The following is a 27,881-nucleotide window of genomic DNA, read 5'->3' as shown; positions in this document are numbered from 1 at the left end:
TTATCTTCTGCGCTCATTGCAAAATAATGGTTATCAAAGGGCTCCAGCAGCTTCACTAGCATATACAGCTGTATTAGAAAGGAAATAATCTTGAGTTTGTGTATAGTTTAGAATTCTAATTCCACATTACTCAAGTGCATCTTTTGTGTTTCATTCTACCAACAAATTGTATTATGATAACTTGAAAAGGCAAATCTTTTTACCAACAAACTGAAGTTACTTGAAAAAATAGTTTCCCATCCTCCACAGAAGTACTATCTTCAACAAGGCAGTTCAAGGGAAAATTAATAAAAATTGACCATTGTACAGAATTCAGGACTCTTCAGCCCAATTGAATTTTGGGGAAATCACTACACTGGAAATACAATTACAATGAAAAACATTTAAATTAAGACAAAGAAAGTGTCAGAAACAAGGAAATTGGAGTCACAGGAATTTTTTTTTAGTTGACAAAAAATTATACATAAAAATGAGAAAAATCTCATTTGAGCAAGGTGCAAGCAGCTGCTTCAACACTAGGTACACTGCAGTTCCACCATTGGAAACATTACGGCACATTTACAAATATACAAATCCAGGATTAACAAACAGGAGGCAATACTAGAAGCACTTGTACAAAAGACAAATTCCATTTCAAGAGGCAGTCAGGCCAAGTAGCTTAAACTTCACTGGATGGTAGAGTTCACAGCCTTCTTTTCATATTCCTGGAAACTTGGTTTCAAAGCACAAGCCAGGATTCCACCTCCACATATGCATATTTCTTTCCCATGCATTTAAAAACCAATAGAATCTCTGCTCCCCCTCCCCCCAGGACAAGGAGAATACAGCACAAGGAGGAACACTTGTAATAAAACAATTAAAATGCAAAGAACTAGCCGATTGCTTTCAGAGACCTGCTCAAGTTTTATGCTATTAAAAAGATGAATTCAAGAAGTTTGCTATCTGCAATTTTACTATTGTTTCTTTGACCTTTTTGAGATGTGGCGATACAAGGGTATGCCCCACTTCAATAATCACATCCAAAAATGAGAATAGCAGCTTTCACCTAGGTATGTGCCATCTCCAAAATGAAATGATTTTCTGGCACAAAGGCCTTAATGGTAATGCCCCAGCAAGTTCTATGTCAAATTCCAAGAACTGCAAGCATTATTAACATAGGAAACAGAGGCCAAAGATATAAAGAAAAATGTAGATAGGTGTATCAGTGAAGCTTAAGTTACTGGGCAATCTCATAAATACACTTTTAAAAATTCATACACAGTACCGAGTGTCAGCATCAGTTACTGTCAGAAAGTATAACTTTAACCCCCAAAAGAGATGTCCTTTTTGTCACATAAATCTTCTTTAACATCCAAGTAGTCTCACCACTTTTGTTTACCACCCTCAGAAGCAATGCAGGACACAAGGCACAGTTCAACCTAGTTGTCTGGCTATTAATCCTGATGTTGCCGAAGTTCCATTGGGATCTGCTAAGAAAGCTGGAGATGTGGCTCAGCTCACTTGTTCCTTGTTACCAAGCTGTCTGTACACAAACACGGCTTTGCACAAATCTTGTCCTTGTTTATTCTGCAGAATGTTCCTTTTGAGTATTACCTCTCCTCAAGCATTCCTCATTTTTCCAAAAAGTGTGTTTCATTAAGTATTCCCTTTCCCCCACATCCTAGCTGCCTTTGGGAAAAAGGGGTTCTATTTCAACATGTTCATTTCTTATTAAAAATCTATGGCTTTAACTACGTTAAAAGCATTCAGTAATCCCCCATTGTCGGAGAATAATGTAATTGGATCTGATAAGAATTTCTTAAGACAGCAACTCCATTAAGTATGCAGCGAAAGCTACAAGCTTTCCCTGACCATTCATGGAGGGTTCCCTGTTTAATCATTCTTCTGTACTTTGTTATGTTTACTATTTCTTTTGTAAGCCAGAATGGTAAATGTGGTAAAGAAGTCCTTAAGACAGAAAACGTAAATTACCATCATGTAAAAGACCACTCTGATCAGAAGAGTGCAGGACGTTGTATGCCATGAGCCATTTTAAAAATGCATTGTTTTCTGCCCATGTTTGTCCTGTGTAGTCATTCCCAGGTGAAATTCAGTTTCCCTCCTTGCTCCTTCCTGCCTCCTGCAACTGAAGCAATGTAATAGCAGTGTCACAAAGTAACAGCTGAACAACAGGGTAAAAGACTCATTGCACTGTGGCATCTTAAAAAAAATGAAGACATGCTTCTCCAACAGTATTTCTTATGAAAAAGACTGCTCCCTAGATGGCTAGCAGGTCCCTGCAAGGTCATAGGCTGCCTTTGCACTGAGCATCACTTCTAGCACACAGTGCCATGGCAATTATTATGGCAAAAAGATTTTGTAGGTTTCTTTAAGGTTCCTAGATGAAAATGCTTACACTTAGTCATTATGGGCTACTCACAGATTTGCTAATCTACTTCTTGGTCACCATGCAGTCTTGAAAAGGTGAATAGCTGATCTCTTGAATCCCAGTGACTGGAAATATACAGTAGTATAACCCCCTTGGATTACATTTTAACCCTTCCCTCTTCATCAGCTGGTTTTAAACCACTGTAGCTTTTAAATCTTTTTTAACATCTTAAACCTATCCTTTATTATTATTAGCTAGTTCTTTATGATGGCCCCTAGTTAGATCCCTTTCTCAAGAGTGTTGCAGTTTAAGTTTGCTCCCTTTTCTCAGCGCAGGGCCGAGTCCCACCCCACCCCATTCCATCTATGATGGCCTCTGAATAGAGGCCTTTCCTTCTGCCACTGAGATACCCTGGTTTTTGTTTCAATTGGTTATGGAGGCCCACCCTCCCCCCCAACTTTGTAAATTTCAGGAGATGGGGAGCGGTCATTTTATGTCCCACAATGCTCTTCCCGTCCTCCCTAACCCCCCATTAACAGGGATCTGCAACACTGGGTTATGGACGAGTTCCCAGTATCCCTCCCAGCGCACACAGGAACCTGAGGAAAGAAAAAGTTTATCAGAATTAAAAAAAAGTAGTCAATAACACACACAGAATTCACAAGACTGAACTGTTTTCTATAAATTCATTTTATCAAAGTTACCTAACTTTCATCATGCAGAATAATTAGTTAAATTAATACAGCCACAATTAGAAGTGGAAACTGGCCACAATTCAGGACCAATAAAAATCAATACCACTGGTTATGGTGGACATTAAAATCTTATTGGTGTATTTATTAATCCTAATACATAAAATAAAATGAAACGGCTGGATCTTCAAAATCAGGATGGATTAGAGATTAGAGCTGGAATATCTATCCCTTTCTTCTCAATTTCTCATCCTTGAGACAAGACTTCTTTAAAAAACGCTCCACCCCCTCCACCTATTCTCCTTTCAATTTAGTCACCCATTCTCCTTTCAATTAAATATAATCTCTCTCAACATGCTTGGAACTCACCATGTATGGTTTTGCTGCTTCGCCTAAACACCATAGAATGCAGCAAGCCTCTCTTTCAGAAGTGGAGGAAACTGCTCTGAGAACTGCTGCCAGTTATCTTCCCCAACTTGATCTTTGAAACCATGGAGAATCTGAAAAAAATACATTATCACACATTGGGAGAGAAGAAAAAGGCACAACATTACAGTCACACCATATCAGTACAAACCCAATCTCTCACACAAAACTACTAGAATTACTAAACTACTAGAACTACCAAAATCTATGGCTTCCAAAAAACTCTGAAAGATAATTCAGAGATATACGTTAGGAAACAACATGAGTATATAAACAAATAAAATATACTACTCTTAATATAGTGCCAAGCAAATCTCTTCCTATGATGATGACCTACCTTATAAAACATATCTCTCAGGTCATCCTTTGGACTCACCCATGAAGCAACAGCATCACAGAAGAAAATAAAATCCTACAAAAATATGAGAATTCTTAAGAAAATATTCACAATAATTATAGTTCAAGCCAACAAAATCAAATTTATCATTCTACATAAATATAGGGCATGAAATCAAAAATCTAACCAGTAATGAAGCTAAGAAACCTAGCAATCTTGCCTCAAGCTAAGAAAGATCTTGTGGAACTACTATATATAATATACTGGATGTTTTTCACTAGTTTTCTACATATTAATGAGCATCTGAAAATACTGTAGAAAATGGAACAGCCAACTTAACATCAATTAATGAGCAATGAAGAATCATAACAAATGGAAACTTACACAGGGCTGAGTAAATGTCTGATTATTATAAATTAGGGTGGCAGAGTTCAAGGTAGCGGATCAATCTTTTTAGAAAAACTAGAAAAAACATCTGTACTTGGAGTGTAGCAAAGGAAACACATGTAAAATTTAAAAATTGTCTCCTAATTTAAAAATCTATTTCATAATTGATTACTACTATGGCTAAGCATTTGAAAGTCAAACATGCTTAATTATTTTAACAGTAGATTTACCAATATAGCAAGATCTACCTTCTTGTTTAGCTTGGGATAGCATATATATTAATGCACAATAATTTAATCTTTAAAGCTTATTTACTTGTACAACTCCACCAGGGTTTACTCCAATCATCATACAGATGCCACGGAAAGCAGAGTCCTTCTCTTCATTATCACGAATGTTCCTCAAAGATGTACACCTATGAACAAGAATACATTTTCCATATATTAAGAAAGCAGGGTAGACCAAAAACAATGCATTTCCCATACCATGCACTAGGATTGAGCCCATATGGAAGATCAACTTGATATTTTTGGCAGATACAATATCAGTTTTATTAGAGTCACGTAACAGATTTCTTACACAGTTTCTGCAAAGTATACATTCTGCCATTAATATATTTACATATAAATATTCACTTAGCACCCTTCGTTATACAGGGCTTATGGTTCAGTTTAAACTCTGATCATTATTTAGACTGAGACCACAAGCAAAAAAAATAAATTGTAAATACTGCTAATTTTCGGATCTTTCCTTTACACATCCTGTAAGAAAAACTGTGACATTAAATGTATTTTAACTGTAGACTTAATGGAGAATCTAGCCATTTAAAAAACTGCCCAGTACCAGTTATGGAAGAGGAGGAAAAGAGGAAGGATATTAAGATGAATGGCAAAAGTTTTGCTGCGTCAAACAGATTCCATGGACAGCTATGGAATGTGCAATTCCATGTGCAATTACAATGGCAAAGAATGTGTTAGCTATGTGATATTTTCCATGTATAAAGAATTGTATGCAATGCTCAGAAAGGCTTTTTTTTTTGGGTAGGAATACCACAACTGAAAGAGTCAGTGATCACGGTAAAGAAACAACTGAATTGAAATTCTAGAGCTGTGATGGCAAACCTTTTCGGCCCCAAGTGCCAAAAAGGGAGTGTGCACGCATCTGGGCCGCAAACAGGAAGGAGTTGCCCAGGGCACATGCGCACCCCTGAAAATGATCTTCCGGTTTCAGTTACCGAACTTCCGGTTTCAGCCAGCTACTCTTCTGGGTTTTTGGCGGGCATGCGCACGCAACAATCAGCTGGCCGGCATGTATGCTCACGCAGGAAAACGGAAGACCAGGCAGAATATCTTCTAGTTTCCGGTACTGCCGCATGCAAAAAAGCCAGCTGATTGTCGCAACATGCACGTCAGAATCCCAGAAGTGGAATGGGCTACGCCACACGTACCAGGCAACATAGCTCTGCATGCCACTTCAGGTACACATGTCATTGGTTCGCCATCACGGTTCTAGAGGATCAAATTGACAACTTGAGTTGTCTCCAATCTGAATTAACCCCTGAAAAGCAAGCCCCAAAGTCTGTTTCTATGCCTCTTCATAAACACTAACCAGGGTCTGATAAACTGCTGCAACATCGGTGCCACTTCCTGAGGACAGACATAGCCCAAGCGGCCAATTGTGATTGCTAGAAAAGACAAAGAAACAAATCTGTCACAAAAGCAAAACAGTGTCTTATCAATCTGTAGTAGTAAGATATGGGTGGGCAGAATCAATGGAGGTATATGGTAATATATCACTTTAGCTTTACTATACTGCAGCACATAATATAAAGATGGTTCCACACTAGTACATGGTATCAAATTAGTTACCTGCCGTTCATAGGGAAAAAAAACTACTTGATAAAGGCATACAGCTTTTTAATTCCATTAAACCTTTAGCAAACCTTTTTAAATTAGTGAAATTTAGTGAAGAAACAGCTATAGAAGTCCAAGGTTTAAACACATTTCCATCTGATGATTATGTGCTCTCTTTATAATTAAATCAATCCTATTTTCAAAACACCTGCATGAAAATATAAAGCCTATATTTGATTATGATTATGTATCAAGTCATTTTGAAGTTCTTCTTACAGATTCCCTTCATGATGATCTATCCCTAACCTATTCTTTCAATCTCCCAAAGCTGTACTCATTACCACCGTAACTGATTTCATCCCCCTTGCTGCTAGTTGTCCTCCTCTTCTCCTTCCTTCCACCTTTCCCAGCATTAAGAGAGCTAGATTTTTGCATAATGTGTCTGAAGTAGGATAATTTGAGCCTGGTTGAGTGATAACTTTTGAGTTGATTTGTTCAATGATCCACCAGTTTTTTTTACTGACTGTGAGTAGTATTTTCAGGCGTTTTTCCCACACCAATATCTATCTACAGAGGCATTATTTCCATTGTTTGAAGACAGCCATGAAATGATTAGAACAGCAGATATTGATAAGTTGGTCCCCTGCTTCATTTCAGCTTAATATTTTCTTTGTGTTTCCAACATTGACATTCCAGTCTCCAATCACAAGCAACAAATCTTGCTTTTATGTTCTGCTTTTTTCCAATTGGATTTGATCATAAAGATTATCAACTTCATTTTCTTCTCAATTGGTGGTTAAAGCATAATCTTGAATGATAGTCATATTAAGCCCATGAAGTCTAATCAAAATTAATAAATTTGTATTTATGAGTTGGTAAACAATCATAGGTATCACTAGGCAGAAAATGCATTTAATACAAGAATCAGAATGCCCACTCACCTGTGTTTTCCAGAAGAGTTTTAGGAGTATTTGGTCTGTTGATGATCTCCACAAGATTATTCAGCACCATCTGAACATATGGTTGCATTTCAGCCCCTGGTAAAAAAATTGTGAACTGAGTCATGCCTAACTGTAGAAATCTAGATTCCGTATCTGAATTTAACAACCTGCTGCTTCTTCATGCATGAAAAAAATGATTTTGATTCATTGATCAGAAAAGCTTAAGCTTGTATCAGTCTTAAGATCACCATTTAAGGCTAGAAATCAAATATACGAAAAGGGTCCTATTACAATTAGGCCACAACTAAAGATAAAGTACAGATTGATGCTATTATTTATGTATTTATTTGATTTTGGCACCATCCAATTCTAGGCTGACTCACAATGTTAAAATCGAACAAATGAACATGGGGGATTTGGATGTACACCCTCAAAAACCATGCAAGCACATCTAGCAAGGGGTTCAATCCAAGCTAACCCAAGCATAGGAGAACACCCTGATATTTAAGGGCTTCCAGAATGCCATTAGGGTGGGAGCCACTCAGATCTCAAGAGTCCACCATTTCAGGTATCAGACACCAAGACACAAAAATGCATGCTTCCTGACAAATGGCACAGTTTATTAATGGGACCCAGAGAATGCCCATTTTGGTTTCCTAAGTCCAAGAAGAGCTTCATCACTCTTGAATGGATAAATGCATTCCATCCATGAATAAAGATGTAAGGTCCCCATATCTAGATGGTTTCAACATCAACAGCCATTTGGTCTTTGTGGCATTGAATTTGCATTAGTTTCTTCCCACTGAGGCTCACACAGCCTCCATGCACTGGAACAGCACCTCAACAAATTATATTATCAAATTATCACAATATATCACAGCCATCATTTAACAACAGTTGCATCAATGGCTCAAGACTGTGAGAGTGAAAATGTCATTGGGGAACTAACAGAATTAAACATCAAAAAGCACAACTTCAATAGCTTTCATGAAGAAATACATCACCTAAGCAACAAGAAGCCTATCACCCTAAAATGCCAAAGAGACATTGTTCTCATATAAAAACCAGAAAAGAATACAACTCCGAAGTGCTATAGTAGTCTATTCACCCATATTTGTGGGGACACTTTTTTACACTTACCCATTTGCATGCATATTTCTCCAATTGCCCAAGTAGCATTGTTGCACACAGAAATGAATTCTGGATTCAGGTTGGTCCCTAAGATAGGCATGAATTCAGCTAAAGAGAAAATATGTTTACTCAGCATTGATTATCCACACAATAAAGAACACTCAGACTGCAACTAACCATTATTAAATATTCTGTATAGAAAAAACTGACAATCTAATCACTGTTTTAGATTTTAGTTTAATAAGATAGTTCTGGATCTGGACTGGCAAAATTCAGATGTTTCATTAATCTGTCTTTTATTTTAAGAAAACCTAGCCTTAGTTCTGAAATATCAGTACAGAATACTTGAATTTGAACTCCTACTGTATTCAACTACAACATTAGAAGTAGCATTTATAATATTTGGATTACTGATTTTCTAGCACTCATCTGGAAGCAGTAAATTTTTAAAATCCTTTTTGTCAAACTCCAATAAATGTGTTGGTAGAAAGGGCTCCATTTTAGCCTAAACAACAACTGTCTTTAACATTTCCATTTAAGTTCTCAAATGTGTAAATAACTTCAGCATCACCTTTATTAAAATTTTAGCCACTGATTTGGCAGACCCCCCCTCCCCTTCCTTCAGTATTACAGTACTTATTAAAAGCTAATGACTGAGCTGATCAAATCATCCCTTTCTTTAAGCTATTAATCTACTTCTGTATGTTAGCAGCACAAAACCCAGAATAGAGATCAGTTGTGTATCTGCCATATTTGAGTCCTCAGCCCACACAAAACTGGCTGGGCCAGTTATCATTTTCTTTTTAATCCTTTTTCTCACTAAAGCCAGAAACAGAACTAGTTGTTAACATACTGCATTCAATGGAACTTTCTTTTATCTAATGGGAGATTCTTTTAAGTGGAATAGAAAGGAAAATATCTGAAATCTGTACTTTTCAAAATGTCCCAATAATTATGAATTAGGATGGGCAAAGAAAATGCCAAAGATCATCTTTTATCAGGAGCGTAGGAACATAAATCAGATACAGTCAATGTTAGCAATTAACATAATATCCTTCTGACCTCTCCCACCAATATACATGTGTTGCTTTTCTTATCTGGGATTTTAAAAAGCATCAATACTGAAACCGCTACCATCATCATAAATACCTGCAGGCCTCAGGGGAAAAGGGTACCTACCTATGCATGGCTTGACGTGCATAAAACAGGCTTTGGTAAGATCTCCCAGGAGTGCAAAGGAGCTTTGCCGAACCTCTGGCATAGTATCCTATGAGGAGAAGAATTATGAGAAAAGAAAGTTCTATTTATTATTTTAATCACAGTATTGTGTAAAAAGTGACCAAAACTATAGAAGTACAAGATCTAACATGATGCATGAACCGAATGTGTGAATTTATCAGCTACATGGTTAAATTTTATTTCAGACACAGAAATAAAATCACCTGTGCCAGCTTTATTTAAGCTCTTGCTCCAAGCACTTTGCCTTATAGGTATTACCATACAACTGATTAATTTTTTTCAAATTAAAAAAATGCCATGTTTATATTAAAAGCTGAATTAAGCTCAATGAAGATTAGGACAAATAACCTGTAGCTAGCTATTTGGATTCTTTTTTATTATCCAGTTTTCTTAAGCTTTTTTTGGATTCACTTAATTATAAAAACTTATGTATATTTCTAAATTACTTATTTAATCTACTTCAGTTCCTCCCCATCCCCATCATAGCTTTAATATGCTGTGAAAATTATCTTGAAGAGGTAACCATTTCAAAGTATTTACAGCTTCCATTTTCAGAATGTTTTTATAAAGCAAATAATTAAAAATATGCAATGCAAAATATTTCCTCTGAACTACCTACATGCCAGTCTTTCAATCACACTAAAATATGTTATATAACAGCTCACTATTTTTATTGCAATACTTGGACTAATATTCAAGCCTTGTGATTTTTTTTGAGGAACTATTTCTGGACTAAACAGCCAAACATATAAAACGTTGTTCACTCACTTGCATGCACTGGAACAGCAGAGTCATTATATTGCTACGGGCCACAAGCTGTTCAACATGACATCCAAGACCTTCAGCTAAACCACTTAGCAGATCAAGGGCAACTATCATGAAGTCTTTATCAGGTGCTTCATACTGATCAGGGTGCTGACTGTACATCTACGTGTGGAGAAAAAATAATTTATTGCAAAAAAAAAAGTAAAAAAAAAGTAATGTGATTAGACTTCAAGTTTTCTTGAGCAGATTGAAAAGAGTAATTCTGCTACTATAAGAGATAAGACAGCTTGCGATCATATGCAGCTCCCAGGAGCCCTCCAGAAATTTCCACTGAATTGTAATTTTTGACATTGCAAATAAAAATTAAAAATACAATAATTATTCAGTATATTTTAATTAAATCTAAACAAATTCATATTTGAATTTTTACATTGTTCCACATTGTTCTACAGAATGCAGCCCACACCATCAAGCTCTAAAGCAAATATAACCGTTGGATTGAAAAAATGTACACCCACACATTAAAATAATAGACTGGCAAACTAAGATTCAGGCAACTAATAAATCAAAAAATTTTTTATGATGAATTAATCTGTTCCGTTGCTTCTTATCCACTAGCAAGCCATGATGACAAAACAGAAACATGTTTTGGGAACTTAGAACAAATTATTCAGGTACTGCTGAGATAATACTGCCATACCATTGCTTGAGCCAAGGTTTTCTGCACAAGTGTTACACAGCGCTGATAGACCGGTTCACAGTATGGTAGGAAGCCACTTTGCAGAGCGGTCGCGACAGATGACAAACACTGTAGAAGTGAATGGACAGTGCATGAAAGATCATGTTGCACGTACATTTCTGTACTGGGATCAGGAATTTGAGATCAAAACAAAAATAAATATCAGTTTTCTCTCAAGTTGCTAAAATGACACACCAAGATGTAGCCCTACAGAGAACAGGACCTACAGACAAGGGCAAGACATTTATTTTTAAACAGAGCATCAGATAGGTCAATTTATCATGCACGAAGACATTAATCATATCATTTGAGACACTAAAACCCATCCAAATAATTAGTAGCTGATTGGCTACTTACTTCTAGGAGGGGGAAAAGATCCTTATCCTCATCCTTCAGCTCATTCCATTTCTGGATCAGTGGAGGCATTAACTTTTGGATATACTCCTGGGAAAAATAAGGGAACACAACCGCATTTCATTTGGAACCATTGCCAGCATCAGTCCAGAATCTTTAGAACTAAAAATCATTCAGTACATTATGGATTCAATTTTAATTTGTCATATATGTTTCTGGCATTGGGATTTCAGCTAGAACTTAGACTAATATTTACCAGATTTCCAAATGCTAAATTGCATTGATAGGGGCATCTATTCATAAAAACACAAGTAGCAGATGGAGAAAACAAGATCTGGAGAAATTTCAGTTCTTATTCATAACATCTGACTTTTAAGATTTTGATTATAATAAGTAAATTAAGAGAAGTGATTAAGCAGCTGACAAGGAAGGAGCCAAGCAACTGAACATTGTCGTTAAACTTTCATTATATATACCTGAAGCAAGAACCTGTAGCACCTGGGTTGTTTCTAATAATAGTAAACCACACATACAGCCATCACAATTGAAGGCTGTTTTGAATTGCAGTTTAGTAACATCTGGAAGGCCAGTTTCCTGATGCACTTGACACAGAGGCAGATCACCAGCTGTTCAATAGTCTGCAGGTAGTTCTCAACCTACGATTCATTCAGCTACTTTTTGAAGTTGCAATGGCATGAAATGAATGATGGCTGTTGTGTCTCGTCCGATCTCACCACAGCCGGGGCCTTCTTATCTGCTTCCGAACACGGAGGAATGTCCTAGTATGCCTCCCGGCCCCAGCCCTGGCTCCATGCCCAGACAGGCTGAAGAGGAGGAAGTATCTCCAGCCCCCAGCTCTGGCTCCATGCCCAGGCAAACGGAGCAACTAGACCCCTCCCCCTCCTCCACAGCATGTGAGCATGAGGGAGGTCAATTGCCAACAGATGCAGACTGGAGTGACCCTCGCGTCAGAAGACTTGATAGACGGAGGCAACAGAAGGAAGGGAGGGGCAGGCCTGGATAAGTGCTGAGTCATGGAGCCACACCCCATGGCCTATATAAAGGACCTGCTTTCTGGCATTCTCTGAGTCAGGCAAAGTCTAAACATATCTTGCTGAAGTCACTTGCTGGTCTCCTGCCTGCCCTGAGGACTTTGCTAGGACTTTGGCAGAGCTGCAGAGGCACGCCTGATTCGGATTTCCCTGACCCGGCCGTCAGCGGAGGAGTGGGACACGACAGATGGCTATGACTGGTCCTCGGAGTTCTGGCTATTCCTAGCACTGTCATGGTCACATGATTGTAACCTGAGCACTTGGCAACCAGTTCACACTTAACAACCAGTTGTAGCACACTGCAATCATGTGATCATTTGCAACCTTTCCTGCTTGCTTCCCCATAAAGTCAATGGGGAAGCCAGGAGGGAAGGTCATAGATCTCCTGCAAACCCTTCCTCAGCCCTCTCTACTTGTGCCATGGTGGTCACTTGTACATCCACAGCAACTGTCACCTTGACTTTTGTACATACCCTTTGTAACCTTCCTGACATGCACCATTCATGCACCGCCTTGTGCACTCTCTCCAACTCACTCCTCTGCACCTTCCAACCCAGACTTCTTGCACAACTTTGTGCACCTTCACACATCTTCAACCCACATTGCACCTCTTATGCATCCTCTCACATCCTCATACAATTTCCCCATCCTGTGCCGCTCATGCACTGTCTCCCCAACCCTCTCTGCAATCTTGTGTACTCTCCTGACCCTCCTCCTCCACAGCATGTGAGCATGAGGGAGGTCAATTGCCAACAGATGCAGACTGGAGTGACCCTCGCGTCAGAAGACTTGATAGACGGAGGCAACAGAAGGAAGGGAGGGGCAGGCCTGGATAAGTGCTGAGTCATGGAGCCACACCCCATGGCCTATATAAAGGACCTGCTTTCTGGCATTCTCTGAGTCAGGCAAAGTCTAAACATATCTTGCTGAAGTCACTTGCTGGTCTCCTGCCTGCCCTGAGGACTTTGCTAGGACTTTGGCAGAGCTGCAGAGGCACGCCTGATTCGGATTTCCCTGACCCGGCCGTCAGCGGAGGAGTGGGACACGACAGATGGCTATGACTGGTCCTCGGAGTTCTGGCTATTCCTAGCACTGTCATGGTCACATGATTGTAACCTGAGCACTTGGCAACCAGTTCACACTTAACAACCAGTTGTAGCACACTGCAATCATGTGATCATTTGCAACCTTTCCTGCTTGCTTCCCCATAAAGTCAATGGGGAAGCCAGGAGGGAAGGTCATAGATCTCCTGCAAACCCTTCCTCAGCCCTCTCTACTTGTGCCATGGTGGTCACTTGTACATCCACAGCAACTGTCACCTTGACTTTTGTACATACCCTTTGTAACCTTCCTGACATGCACCATTCATGCACCGCCTTGTGCACTCTCTCCAACTCACTCCTCTGCACCTTCCAACCCAGACTTCTTGCACAACTTTGTGCACCTTCACACATCTTCAACCCACATTGCACCTCTTATGCATCCTCTCACATCCTCATACAATTTCCCCATCCTGTGCCGCTCATGCACTGTCTCCCCAACCCTCTCTGCAATCTTGTGTACTCTCCCTGACCCTCCTCCATACATTCTGGGTCTCTCCTTCATCCGTTAGGAACCACTTACCTGCCTGCCTGGGACTTGCCACTTCCTGCTAGCTTCTTTGTTGTGTTTGACTGTGGAAAGTTGGCAGGAAATTGCCTCACCTAATGACTATGGGCTTCAGTTAATGATGCCAACCGAGACTGCAGGGGTGCTATCTCTAAATGATGCAGTCGTGTATTACAATCTCATTGCTTAACAATGGAAATTCCAGTCCCAATTGCAAGCTGAGGGCTACCTGTTTTTCAGGATGGGCTAAAGGTAAACTTTGATCTCTGAATGATTTGCAATAGACAGTAACGATTTCTAACTTCCACTTATTTAGTACTGGCAACAACATTGCTCTTTTCTTGCTCTAAACTCACCATAAATATAAATAATCTAATCTTAATTATTAGGGGGAGGTTGTTTTCTGTTTTTGTTTTGATGTGGAAGAACTCTGAAATTCATTCTCTCCTGGTGCCCCAAAAGATTCTTCGATTCAAGGGGGGATTTTTCCCCCCCTAAATATTTATCTGTTATCTCAGAATCTGCATAATCCTGATCTATTCTACCTAAGAAGCTGGACTACACCTTGAGATCCCTTAACTGAAGATGCCAAAGACTGAGTGTGGAATTTTCTGCACAAAGGGTAAGATCTCTTTCATTGAGCTAACCTTTTCCATCAAGTTCTTCTAGTCACTAGGAAATCTCTTAGTGTCAAGAGCATCAACAGTCATGAACTGAACATTTATCTGCTTTTCTTTCCCAGAAATCCCATCTGTGGGACATTAGCATTAAGGAAACAGGTTTGGTGGAAATCCAAGAGCAGTAAAAGAGGCACCCCACTAATGTTGCACTCTTTTGTTGGAGTCAGAGCCCTACCTATACTACCATCAAATTTTATTATGAAAGAACATTTAATTTAGGGATTTCTGTTTTAAAGAAAACAGGTGTAAATAGCAGATTCCTTTCCCCCTAATGTTATCCTATTGAGTAGAAAACCCAAAAAAATTCAAAATCTGGATTTGCCTATATTCAAAAATCCTGGCACTAATAGCATTTTATTCAAGTGGGAAGAAATAGGGAAACAGTTCAACTAATCACAGTCATTGAATGCTAGCAGTTTCTGCTGACACTGCTGCCAATAGGAAAAAATGTACTAACCGGCTGGTTGAGGTGGTGTCCAACAGAATCAGCCAGAGTGCCAATTGCATCATACAGGATCAGCAAATTTTTGTGCTGGTATTTTCCAAAAGCAAAAACCAAAGTATCCAGAATGAAACTGAGATATGGGACCAATTCTGTGCAAGCTTCTTCCTCAAGGGTGGCAAAAGCACTAAAAAAAAAAAATGACAGTAAGAAGCGAATACAAACCCAAAGGATAACAGCACCAGGAAGCGGACAGATAGAAATGAAAAGTCAACCCAATAATTGTTTCAGTTTGGATAAAAAATTAGTTTTATTGTGCTAGCCTAATAACACTTTTTGATCTGAAATATAAGGGCATTTCTCTGGATCAGACAGTACGAATACATAACTCATCATGTGATAGAGCTCAAATCATCAAATTCTTCATCATATCCAAAGAAAGCCTCAAGATAACAGGAGAAAGCCTTACAAGGGGAGTTTTGTAGCAAAGACATGCTTCAGGATATGGGTGGCCTGCCCACACAAACCATATATTCTGGGTGCAGGCTAGCAATGTAACAATTATTGTTCTCCCAGTGTTTCTTTCTCAGGATTGTAACAGGCAGGCAAAATGAGGCTTCGCTCTTCCAAGAACCCAGTGTCAAACAGCTGCTTGTACAACGGAAAACAGAAGTCATGATCTCAAGCCAAACTGCCAGGAATAAAGAGCATTACCATATGTAATACCCTATGCAGCACTTATGTTTCCCAAAAATCCATTCATGCTACAAATCCTAGTTTTATTCAAGGCTACAGATGGAAGCTCAAGGTTTCCAGATACCTTTTTAAAGCATTTTTAAGCTCCCTATCAAGCCCAGGAGATAATAATAATCAGACAATTCTACATTTAAGCAGAGAGAATTGTGGGTGGTAAAGGATCAACAATGTTTTATTTGTATTTTAATTATTAGCCACCTTGATTACAAATTAAAAGAAACACAAGAAATAGATAAGTAAATAAATAAGAAAGCATATTTGTGTCGATAAAGAAAAAAACGTAAGTCTCCAATGCTGTCCTTCACAGATAACTGATGCATTCCAAGAGCAGATTACCTGCAAGCAGCCTCCTGCACTCTTTTATTACTGTCAAGAATCCTTTTGAGCAACTCTGTCATCAGAGGCTTGAGATACATGTCTGGGGGTTGGCTTACAACCCAGTGTGCATAGCGGCTCAGGGTCCAGCAGGCAATGGACCGCACCAGGGCCTTCTTGTCAGACAGACATTGGATCAAGTGGGGAATCAGCTCAGGAAGATAAGGAACCATGCCCTGCATGCAGCCTAGAATGAAAAAGATGATTTTAGTACATGATCTAGACTAGACACACTCAGGCAAACTTATTAAAACTGTCAATTCCATGCTTTTTTAAAAGTGATCACTAATGTCCCTCAGTAGAAATAAATTCTGGTTTAAGTTAATAACTTCAGGATTCACCTTCAGCAATTGCTCCTAGGACAAGGATTCCAGACTCCTTGATGACCCACTCAGGATGGAAAAGCAGCCCCTTGAGTAGTGGGAGCAGATGTGGGAGGAGCTCATCTCGAAAGACATTGGCCAACACATCAAGGGCAGCAGCCGAACACTTCCCTGCAAAAGAAATGGGCCATGTGGCAGAAATGACACAAATTCTGAAAAGAGAAAAACGTTTCACATCAATAAGTACAAAGAGCTTCTGCGCTAAACCCTGTTATGTCAGAAACTCATTTATAAATTCAACAGTATGTATTAGAAAATTAAGTATATGCTCTTCTGCCAAGATGATGTAAAATTAGAATAAAAAAAGGGCAGCCACAAAGAAGAGTATCAACTGGTTCCCAGTAAAACTTGTTTTCTACCTCTAATTATCATCCAATTCCATATAACAGCAAAGTAGAAAATGCATTAACAATTTCACCTACACAGGGCTACAGTTTCAAGTTTAAAAATGGTCGTAGCACAGCACTCTCTCCATTTGACCCATGTGCACTATCTCCCAGAATCCACATCCCTGGCATTTTTACTCCTCTCGATCCCTAGAGCACCGTTTAATACTAATTCCCCTACGCACTCAGATTCCAGTCAGACAGTGTGTCATCATCATCGTCCTCATCCTCTCCATCTTCCTCATCCTGCAACCGTTCCTCTTCGTGCTGCAGAGTAACTGTGCGTGATTTATGAAAGCGAGGTTTGATATCTTGTTCACTATCTGGGATAGCTTCATCCTCCTCCACATCACCCTGTAAGTGAGAGGAGAGAGCCTATGGAATCCCATTTGATAGGGAATCTCTCTTACTAGGAAAACAAAACACTGTATAGTATCCCACTACTTCTTCAATGAAAGACCAGAATTATTCTGAAACCCAGTTACCCTCTGTATAGAATAAATTCATATAAGAAACTAATAAAGACCATGGATATAATGTTCACTTGCAGCCATTTGTATTTGAATAGTGAGAAATCAATTTATAAAAATACTTTAAAATGCTGACTTAAACTTTTGATAGAATGAACTACAAGTTTCTCAAGAGGCTTCAGACAATGCTTCTATGGATCAGACAGTACGAATATAACAACCCATCACTGCTGTCAGGTTGAAGATCATGCATCATTTCCATAAATGCATTTGATCAGCCTTTTCTTTGTATTTACAAATGTAACTTTCTTTAAGAGGCAAAAACCCATACCATCTGACTTATTGCTGATAACTTATTTCTTGTTACCCGATATATAAACTCTGAGCGCCAGTTTGGTGTAGTAGTTAAGGCACAAGGCTAGAAACCGGGTGACCAGGAGTTCTAATCCTGCCTTAGTTAAAAAGCCAGCTAAGTGACCCTGGATATCACGCTTTTTCAGCCTTTGGAAGGAGGCAATGGCAAACCACTTCTTGAAAAAACTTGCCAAGAAAACTACAAGGACTAGTCCAGGAGTCAAAACTGACATGAAGGGACCAGTATGTGAATACAGTATATGTGTGTATTACATTTTTTGCAACAGATAATGTACTTTTTCAGTTTCATAGAAATGTCTACTATCTTTTTTCCACTATACCAGGATGGATGTTCAGAAGTAACCATGGTATAAAAAATGAAGCAGTATTGAAGCTACTATACAACACAGAACAGTATCATTTTAATTAACATGGCTTAGTAAAGAATTATGAGTGGTGATAAAAAGTCAGAAACGAAAAAATATCAAGAAACTAAGCAACATAGTATTCCTAAATTGTTTGGATGGTCAAAGTAATACCTTCAACAATATGATGTCAATTTCTGAATATTTCATACCCTTCACCAAAATAGGAATCAATCTGTTAAAAGAAAATGAGATAGATTAGTTAACAGGTGAAAAATTGACCCAGAACAATACGGATAACAGCAGCTTTGACAAATAGGAATGAAAATGTATGATTTGCATTTCAATAGCATCTTGATATAGTTCAAAAACATTTGAACTAATTTTAAAGGCAAGATATCATGGCCTCTGTATGTATGTAATAGTAAATTATAAAGTTCATTCAGACTTGAGTTGATTAAAAAAAAGTGATACACATTCTAGGGCACTGATTCTCAACCACTTCTTCACCATGGACCCTTTTAAATACCTTTTGTGGCCCAAAACGTAACTCAAGATTTGATTAATTTTCTTCAAGACTTTGCGGACCCCCAGTCACGGCATCACGGACCCCCAGGGCTCTAAAATCACAGATTGAGAACCACTGCCGTAGGGGAAAACCAGATCTAGTGTGTTAAAGCTACAAAGAAGATGGTTCAAGCCAGAAATCAGGAATACTATATAATTGTAAGAACTGTTAATCAGATAATAGGCCATCACATTATGTAGTGATTTCTCTTTCATAAAGAGAGACAATCAGAAATGCTTAGTGTATTCTGCACTGAACAGGGGATTAACTTTCTAATTCTGTAATACTGTAAATCTACAATAAATTCATATTAATATGTGAGATGATTATAGGAATATAACAGGTATACATAGCAATTGATGGGCAATAGTCTACCAATGAATCAAAAGTTGGAATTAAGATTGCAGGGAGAAATATCAACAACCTCAGATATGCAGATATACCACTTTAATGGCAGAAAGTGAAGAGGAACTAAAGAGCCTCTTGGTGTGAGTGAAGGAGGAGAGTACAAAAGTTGGATTGAAATTCAACATTAAGAAAACTAAGATTATGCCATCCAGCCCTCTCAATTCCTGGCAAATAGATGGGGAAGAAATGGAGGTAGTGACACATTTTATTTTCCTGGGCTCCAAGATCACCGCAAATGTGGACTGCAGCCAAGAAATTAAAAGACGCTTGCTCCTGGGGAGGAAAGCTATGGCAAGACTAGACAGCATACTAAAAAGCAGAGACATCACCCTGCCAACAAAAGTGCGTATAGTCAAGGCTCTGGTTTTCCCAGTTGCAATGTATGGCTGTGAAAGTTGGACCATAAGAAAGGCTAAGCGCCAAAGAATTGAGGTCTTTGAACTCTGGTGCTGGAGAAGACTCCTGCGAGTCCCTTGGACTGCAATGCGAACAGACAAGTCAGTCCTAGAGGAGATCAATCCTGACTGCTCTTTAGAAGGCCAGATCCTGAAGATGAAACTGAAATACTTTGGCCACCTAATGAGAAGGAAGGACTCGCTGGAGAAGAGCCTAATGCTGGGAAAGATTGAGGGCAAAAAAAGAAGGGCACAACAGAGGTGGCTGGATGGAGTCACTGAAGCAGTAGGCGTGAGCTTAAATGGACTCCAGAGGATGGTAGAGGACAGGAAGGCCTGGAGGAACGTTGTCCATTGGGTCGTGATGGGTCAGACATGACTTCGCAACTAACAACAAGTCTACCAATGGCAACTGGTAATAGCTGGGCAATAGCAATTGATGGGCAATTTAAAAATATTTTTCTTCTTTCCAGTTCTAGAAAGAGTAATCAAGTCTTATGCTCAGTCCTATAAGAAGCAATCTAAACGGCATATCAAGATATGCAAGTTCAATTTCACTTGCTGAAATATGAAGATAGATTTGCTTAGAAAAGGGTGGCCAACTATCTTGTTCCATCTTTTTAATTACCTTTTTTCGGAGTATAAGACGCACCCTTTCCCCCCAAAAAAGAGGGTGAAAATCTGGGTGCATCTTATACTCCAAATGTAGCCCCACCCAGCTTCTCAAAGTTTCAGAGGCTGAAAAAAGCATCAGAAACGAAGCTTCAGAAAAGAAGCCCCGAAACAAAACTTCAGAGGCTTTTTTTTCTGAAGCTCTGTTTCGGAGGCTTTCAGAGGCAGAAAAAAAAAGCAAGGCACAGAGCTCACAACCAAGGAACCTGTTGCTAAAATTTACCTCTGGGAACAGCTGATTGGGGGTATTCTGGGAGGCTGATCCACCTGCCAATCAGCTTTCTTCTTATTTTCCTCCCCAAAAATTAAGGTGAGTCTTATACCCTGGTGCGTCTTATACTCCGAAAAAAACGGTAATAACTAGTACAGTGACAGTTGGCTTGGTGAAGTCTAAAGTTTAGTTTATGGTGAGAGATACTAGCCATCTGGAATAAAATAGTTGTAGACTATTTCTCAAGACCAAGGAATATGTATTAATTATTTTCATTTCTATATTCTGTTTATTGTATTAGTTTCTCTAAAGAAAGCTCACAAACATATACATTAAGCTATATATGTTTAATATATAGTTTTAATAGAAACTATTCAGCCTACCGTAGTTGAAACTCAGATAAGCAAATTAGCTTAGTGGCAGCTAAGTCTTAGTCCGCCTCCTTTTTTGCCTCCTTTCTTGTACAAAGCTTCTGTTAAGAAAGGCTACAATAGCGGAATCATCTGCAAACTTTCACAATGTAAATATCAATCACTTACTACATGAAAACGAAGCTCATGGATCAAAAGTAGACCGGCACTACTGCCGCTATTAAATTACTCACTGTACTAGAGGTGAAGACAGCACCTCTTTACAGATGGGTTGCTCAGCCAACGTCAGCCAGAATTCACATGCTTCCAATGCCACATTTTCATCACTGTCCTGAGTCCTCTCAAGCATATACTGCAACAGACAAAACCACATGACATAAAAGCTTTGATTCAAGAAGCCATTTTTGGCTTTGTGTTTGCTGCAAAAACACCTCGTTTAGTGACCATTCTTAAATATTTTCTTTAAAAACCCTCCAACATTCATTATATTTAATGACTTGTAAAATTAATTAATTTCTCCTGTTGTAGAATTAAGAGTTGTACTTGAAGTTTTGTGGGTTTTAATTTTGAAGGCTTTTGGGGAGGAAAGAAAACAAAAGTTGGAAGTAAATAATTTTCATTTTTGAATAGAGAATACAGGTTGTCCTCAGCTTGCAATATTTCATTTAGTGACTGTTCGAAGTTATAACTGCACTAAAAAAAATGCCTTATGACTGTTTTTCACACTTACAACTGTTCCAGCATCCCCATGGTCATGTGACCAAAATTCAGATGCTTAGCAGCTGACTCATATGTATGCGTGTTCTGGGGTCATGTGATCACCTTTTGTAACCTAATGGGGAAGCCAGATTCACTTAACAACCGTGTATTAATTTAACAGTTGCAGCGGTTCATTTAACAACTGTGGCAAGAAAGTCAAAATGGGGAAAAACTCACTTAACTAATCACACATTTAGCAGAACTTTTGGGTTCAATTATGATTGTAAGTTGAGGACTACCTGTATTTGGTAGTGACCTGATAAGTATTTGCTTGTGATTTGTAGCATAAGTAAGTGAGAACAAACATTTCAATAGAGCTACACAAGTGGCTATTACACATTATCCCTTTCTCGTCTTTGTTCCCCAAAAAACTGGTGAACAAATATCAACTTCCAGAATGCTGTACAATGTAGACAAAATTTTAGACTGGATGGTGTACATGTTTTTTGTATTTTTGTTCATTCAGTTTCTTTGGTAATCATCGTAAACTTTATATTTGATAAACATCAACAGGGTAAATAGTTGTCAGGTATCGATAAATGCTGCATGACATTGTAGCATATAACCTCTGACATGCATGTGGTGGGTTTGCTATCATTGGTTTAGAGCAGTGGTAGTCAACCTGGTTCCTACCGCCCACTAGTGGGCATTCCAGCTTTCATGTGGGCGGTAGGAGTTTTGTCCGATACTGAAGCAGTTTCCTTTTTTTTAATTTAATTGACTTTTAAAAAAAAATTCATAGCATTATTTAAAAACATTTTTATTATGTTTTCATAAAATTCCCCGTGGCAATTTAAATTTCTGAAAACATACTATTTGTATCGCCCGCGCATAAGTTTAGTTCAAGTTAAGTAAGTGAAACTAAATGGCGCTATAGCGTGACCACAAACAAGAGCCTCGTCCCAGAGTAGCTCGCGCATCTCCCCCCACATCACCCAGCTATAACAGACAAGCAGAGCTGGTAGCTAGCGCCCCCCCCAAACCCAATCCACGATGAGCAAGAGGCATGCGCAGACGACAATACATGGCGCATTACTGTGGAACCGGTGGGCGATTAAAAAATGTTACTACTAACAGAGATACAAAAGTGGGTGGTAGGATAAAAAGGTTGACTACCCCTCGTTTAAAGGGACCACTTTTCAAAGCAAGAGTACTTACTTGGATGATACTATGCATGTGAGGGATCAGTCGGTCAATTCGCACTTCTAGCAGCATTACTAATGCTCTACAAACATTCTTTCGAACCTCAGGATCTTCATCTACTGCCAAGGCAAATAAGTGCTGCCAAGAATGGGGAAAAATTATTTTAAGTCATGAATCCAATGCCATCTTCAACAACTGTTCAAATACTTGGATCTTTGAGAACTGTTGCAGCCTAGAGAGAAAACCTTCCCTCCTATGCAGAAAAACATTACAATCTGTGTTCTTTGTCAATAATACAGAAATGCATTTATTTTGCATGCAACTTAAGCCAAGTGCAAGTAGTATTTCTAACAAATGAACACATGGTGACAATGAAGTTAGTAAAGCAAAAACAAGTACCGTATATACTCGAGTATAAGCCGATCCGAATATAAGCCGAGGCACCTAATTTTACCACAAAAACTGGGAAAAACTATTGACTCGAGTATAAGCCGAGGGTGGGAAATGAGGCAGCTACTGGTCAATGTAAAAAATAAAGATAGAGCCAAGTAAAATAACATGAATATTTATTTGAACGAAAAACAATAAAAGTGCAAAAGGGGGAAGGAGGATTCCCAGCTTTAGAAAATTTAGAACTACGCCACCTTTGGTATGACCTGAGCATAGCTCATAAAATTATCTGCTACAATGTACTTCCTATCAATGACTACTTCAGCTTCAACCACAACAATACACGAGAACACAATAGATTCAAACTTAAAAGTGAACCTCTCCAATCTAGATTGCAGAAAATGTGACTTCAGTAACAGAGTTGTTAATGCCTGGAATGTGCTACCTGACTCTGGTCTCTTCCCAAAATCCCCAAAGCCTTAACCAAAGACTATCTAGTATTGACCTCACCCCATTCCTAAGAGGTCTGTAAGGGGCGTGCATAAGAGCACCAGCGTGCCTACCGTCCCTGTCCTAATGTTCCCTTTAGTTGTATTCCTTTTATGTATTCAATTCATGCTTATATTTATATAATTATTTAATATGTATTTGACAAAATAAAATGAATGAATGAATGAATAGAATAGAATAGAATAGAATTTTTATTGGCTAAGTGTGATTGGACACACAAGGAATGAATGAATGAATGAATGAATGAGTGAGTGAGTTACTTCAACAACATTGTCTCACAGAAATTGACAATACAACTGCAAGCATGAAAATGAGTCCTCCTTTAGCTTCCAAGGGACCAGGGTGCCTCTGAAGGTCAGTGCTCTAAGCACTAAGAACCCAACACAAATCTAAGCCTGTATGCACACCAATAGTGAAAATACCCTGCACAGTGTCTCTTGGCAGAGAAGGTTAATTTTCATAGACGTTGGGGTGGCTCTTTTTTTTTTTTGGCAGGGCAATAAGGATCTCTAATATCATTAAACCCAAGTGTGAGGAAAAGACAGCAGCTAAAATGTTAAGGCCAGTTGTGTGACCTTCTCCAATACAGTTGGCCTGGCTGTTTGCCAAAACTTAAAACACCCTCCATCCCCCTCCTGCTAAAGCTTCTTTCTTAAAACAATTGTGGTCTTTGCCTTTCATGTCGCTCAACCTTTCACCTGCCAGGTTCCTAGCCCTTCACCCTTGACCCACTGCTGTGTTTGCTTAGCATTGTGCCAATCGACTTTAGAAGTGTGTGTGTGTGTGTGTGTGTGTGAGAGAGAGAGAGAGAGAGAGGAGGGAGGGAGGGAGTGCAAAGGGGAAGGAGGATTCCCAGCTCTAAACAAAGGAAATCCCGGAATGCCAGCCGAAGGCGGTGCTCGCGTTCCTCCTCCCTTGCTCAAAAGCCCCAATAACCTTCACCAGCAAGGCAGACCCCCACGGGAAGGAAGGGGCAGGCTGACTCACGAGCATCTGGCTGAAGAGCAGCTGCTCCAGGTCGCCCAGCACGGTGAAGCACGGAGGAGAAGAAAGAATGAAAGAAGGAGGAACGGCCCTCCTTTCTCTCTCTCTCTTCCAGCGCCACGGAACAGAAGGGGACTAGGCGCGCACACACGCCCAGCTTCTGAAGCACGGAGGAGAAGAAAGAATGAAAGAAGGGAGGAACGGCCTCCTTTCTCTCTCTCTCTCTCTTCCAACGGAAAACGCTCTTTCGCTTGCGGGGAGAGGAGGGAGGGAGGAGGGAGTGCAAAGGGGAAGGAGGATTCCCAGCTCTAAACAAAGGAAATCCCGGAATGCCAGCCGAAAGGCGGTGCTCGCGTTCCTCCTCCCTTGCTCAAAAGCCCCAATAACCTTCACCAGCAAGGCAGACCCCCACGGGAAGGAAGGGGCAGGCTGACTCACGAGCATCTGGCTGAAGAGCAGCTGCTCCAGGTCGCCCAGCACGGTGAAGCACGGAGGAGAAGAAAGAATGAAAGAAGGAGGAACGGCCCTCCTTTCTCTCTCTCTCTCTTCCAGCGCCACGGAACAGAAGGGGACTAGGCGCACACACACGCCCAGCTTCTGAAGCACGGAGGAGAAGAAAGAATGAAAGAAGGAGGAACGGCCTCCTTTCTCTCTCTCTCTCTCTTCCAACGGAAAACGCTCTTTCGCTTGCGGGGAGAGGAGGGAGGGAGGGAGGAGGTTGGCTTGCTTATTCAACCCTTCGGCTAGCCATCCAGCCCTTCCCAGGAGAAGGCGAGGAGTTTTGGGCGGCGACCTTTTTGCTAAGCGGCAGCTGCTGCCCCAACACCACCAGTTGGGGCGGGGCAGGTGAGCTGCAGTAACTCCCGCCAGGCTATGCATTGGCGGGAAGCCTGGCGGTGCAGTCCTTCTCGGCTGAGGAGGAGGTTTCCCCTCTTCTCTCTCCCGTTGCGCCTGAACATCTGCCTAGCAACAATGACGACAGGAGAACCTTTTTCTACTGGTTGAGCTTGGCCAATCGCGGCTTGCTCTGAGTTGCTGCATTGTTTGTTCACCGGGCGTCTCAATTTACCAGAAAGCGGGCGAGTTTGAGGTCATGAGGCGGGATGGCGCTGCGCTCTGCGCCGCGAGAGCCACCCAAAGGCCAGAAGAAAGGTCATTCCATCGAGTAATGGGCGAAGGCTCCTCCCGGAAGGAGCCTTCGCTCCATTACTCGATGGAATGACCTTTTCTTCTGGCCTTGGGTGGCTCGCGGCGGCGCAGAGCGCAGCGCCATCCCGCCGCGACCTCAAACTCGCCCGCTGGTAAATTGAGACGCCCGGTGAACAAACAATGCAGCAACTCAGAGCAAGCCGCGACCCAAGCTCAACCAGTAGAAAAAGGTTCTCCCGTGTCGCCATTGTTGCTAGGCAGATGTTCAGGCGCAACGGAGAGAGAAGAGGGGAAACCTCCTCCTCAGCCGAGAAGGACTGCACCGCCAGGGCTTCCCGCCACCGCCACAGAGCGAGCCCGACTCCTCCTGCCCGAATCGCGCGTGCGAGTGCTGATGGGGAGCTGCTGAGTCCGGCCTGAGCTTGGCGGCTGCTAGAGCGCGAGCCCCGGGAGGCTGAGGAAGGAGCGGCGGCGGCGGGGTTGCAGCCCAGCCGGGCTCGCACAGCATGGGTAAGGCGGGAGAGGAAGGAGCCTTCGCTCCATTACTCCGATGGAATGACCTTTTCTTCTGGCCTTTGGGGTGGCTCGCGGCGGCGAAGCTCGCGGTCGGGGAAACCCTCCCTCCCTCAGCCGAGAAGGCTGGCGGCTCCCCTGCCCAGCCCTCTCACTGCACCACCAGGGCTTCCCCGCGCCAATGCACAGTCCGCCAAGTTTGCGCCGTCCGCCCACCAGACACGGGAATGGGGGGCGGGCTGGGGGCGGCAAATCCCGAGTCCTCGCCGGGCCCCCCCCCCGTCCCTCCCATGGGAGTCCGTTCGGTACCCCCTCCTGTGCGGGGTTCCCGAAGACGTAGACTCGAGTATAAGCCGAGGGGACGTTTTTCAGCACAAAAAACGTGCTGAAAAACTCGGCTTATACTCGAGTATATACGGTATATACAAAAAGAAAACAGAAAAGCTTCAAGCTTACTGTTGGTTGTACACTCTATGAATATTCAAGTTTTTCACAGATCCTGTCTGCATATTTTCAAGTACAAGGTAATACAAAACAGCAAAACAGTGATCTCACTACGCATAGCTGAGGCCATATTATATTTATCTAAATTTAGGGAAAGGAGTATGTTGGTATTAAGAACCAAATACCTTTCTCTCTTTACTGGACATTGTGTTTTCTAAGGTTGCCTCTGACCATGAATATGTAACTGCAGTAAAAAAAATTACTAAAAGGTAGAAAGCTAAGGATACAAATGTTAATCTTCCTTTAAGAAATCATATTAAGCACTAGACAAAAAAAAAATGATACTCCCTACAGTTACACTAGTAGATAAATATAACCATCACAGAAGAAAATCTGATCATATTTTGCGAGGTTAAAGAACTGTTAATTCAATGACAAACATTGCTCTGAAGAATCTTAGCATTTCTTAAAATTTCGAGGCCTTCTCATCTACACATAAGCCAGTAAATAGATTTCCAAAAAACAATTCCACAGCTTCTCCCCACCATTGTTCAGATACAGAAAACATTTGGTATGTTTCCAGTTTCAGAATACTTGATCCAAAAACTATAATAATCAGAAAGAAAACCTCTGGAAGATGTTCAGACTTCTTTTTATTTAAGATGAAGTGATTTCTCCTTAATTAAAGAATTTACCTGGATGTGGGAAAGCTCACGAAGTCAGGAGCTGCAATTTCCCCCTCCCATTTATAAAGTGGTATAACGATATTACAAGGAGACTTTTGCCTTAATTTTAAGGATGTATTTTTAATTTTTAGAAGGCTATAAAGTCTATCAGAAAGTTATCGGTTTATTATAGTTGCTCACCAAAGTTACACAGGAAGTGCTGCAAGCTGGAAGATCTGGGAGTTGGAAAAAAGGGATTTGGGAATTACCCAACTGTACTTTAAAATTATAATACTAATGAGTCCATAGAACTCCTAATATATAAGTGGACTATAAAACCTCAACCTTCAAAACAATTGTTGGCCTAGGCTAATTCCTCTCACCTCGATAAATGTATCTATGTTATCCATCAAGGCCTGGGCCCTCTCCATGATGAACTGGTTGACACAAGCAATAGCATGCGACCTAAGGAACAGAAAATAACAGCTTTAAAAATATTTGGTTTAGCCTTTGCTATTGACTTCAGTAATTTACTAACAATGTGGTATAATCTCAAGTTCTGGATAACCAATAATTTGTTCTAAAAATAGATCAGA

General features: G+C 40.4%; 1 protein-coding gene and 1 non-coding gene across 4 annotated transcripts in view; both read right to left on the bottom strand.

Annotated features, from left to right (window-relative positions):
- Positions 1 to 420: 420 nt before the first annotated feature.
- Positions 421 to 27,881, bottom strand: part of TNPO2 (transportin 2) — a 38,434-nt gene continuing 10,973 nt past the window's right edge. For all 3 annotated transcript variants that reach the window (XM_058166853.1, XM_058166854.1, XM_058166855.1), the window contains 19 exons: positions 27,669 to 27,750; positions 22,646 to 22,768; positions 20,962 to 21,080; positions 18,278 to 18,338; positions 17,100 to 17,268; positions 16,487 to 16,639; positions 16,107 to 16,332; positions 15,030 to 15,201; positions 11,236 to 11,322; positions 10,840 to 10,947; positions 10,143 to 10,301; positions 9,315 to 9,402; positions 8,145 to 8,243; positions 7,005 to 7,100; positions 5,819 to 5,894; positions 4,526 to 4,625; positions 3,824 to 3,898; positions 3,430 to 3,560; positions 421 to 2,967 (listed from right to left, as the gene is read on the bottom strand). In XM_058166853.1, coding sequence (XP_058022836.1) covers positions 3,453 to 3,560; positions 3,824 to 3,898; positions 4,526 to 4,625; positions 5,819 to 5,894; positions 7,005 to 7,100; positions 8,145 to 8,243; positions 9,315 to 9,402; positions 10,143 to 10,301; positions 10,840 to 10,947; positions 11,236 to 11,322; positions 15,030 to 15,201; positions 16,107 to 16,332; positions 16,487 to 16,639; positions 17,100 to 17,268; positions 18,278 to 18,338; positions 20,962 to 21,080; positions 22,646 to 22,768; positions 27,669 to 27,750 — 2,101 coding nt within the window. In that variant the 3' untranslated portion in view covers positions 421 to 2,967; positions 3,430 to 3,452. The remainder of the gene's footprint in view (positions 2,968 to 3,429; positions 3,561 to 3,823; positions 3,899 to 4,525; positions 4,626 to 5,818; positions 5,895 to 7,004; positions 7,101 to 8,144; positions 8,244 to 9,314; positions 9,403 to 10,142; positions 10,302 to 10,839; positions 10,948 to 11,235; positions 11,323 to 15,029; positions 15,202 to 16,106; positions 16,333 to 16,486; positions 16,640 to 17,099; positions 17,269 to 18,277; positions 18,339 to 20,961; positions 21,081 to 22,645; positions 22,769 to 27,668; positions 27,751 to 27,881) is intronic.
- Positions 15,377 to 15,450, bottom strand: LOC131193789 (small nucleolar RNA SNORD41). The gene has a single exon (XR_009154039.1). It is a non-coding gene; the product is annotated as a small nucleolar RNA SNORD41 (small nucleolar RNA).

This window comes from Ahaetulla prasina, chromosome 2, assembly GCF_028640845.1.
Source record: "Ahaetulla prasina isolate Xishuangbanna chromosome 2, ASM2864084v1, whole genome shotgun sequence".
NCBI classification, from domain to species: domain Eukaryota; kingdom Metazoa; phylum Chordata; class Lepidosauria; order Squamata; family Colubridae; genus Ahaetulla; species Ahaetulla prasina.
The sequence above is the reverse complement of the archived record's forward strand: the minus strand, read 5'-3'. Positions and strand labels throughout refer to the sequence as shown.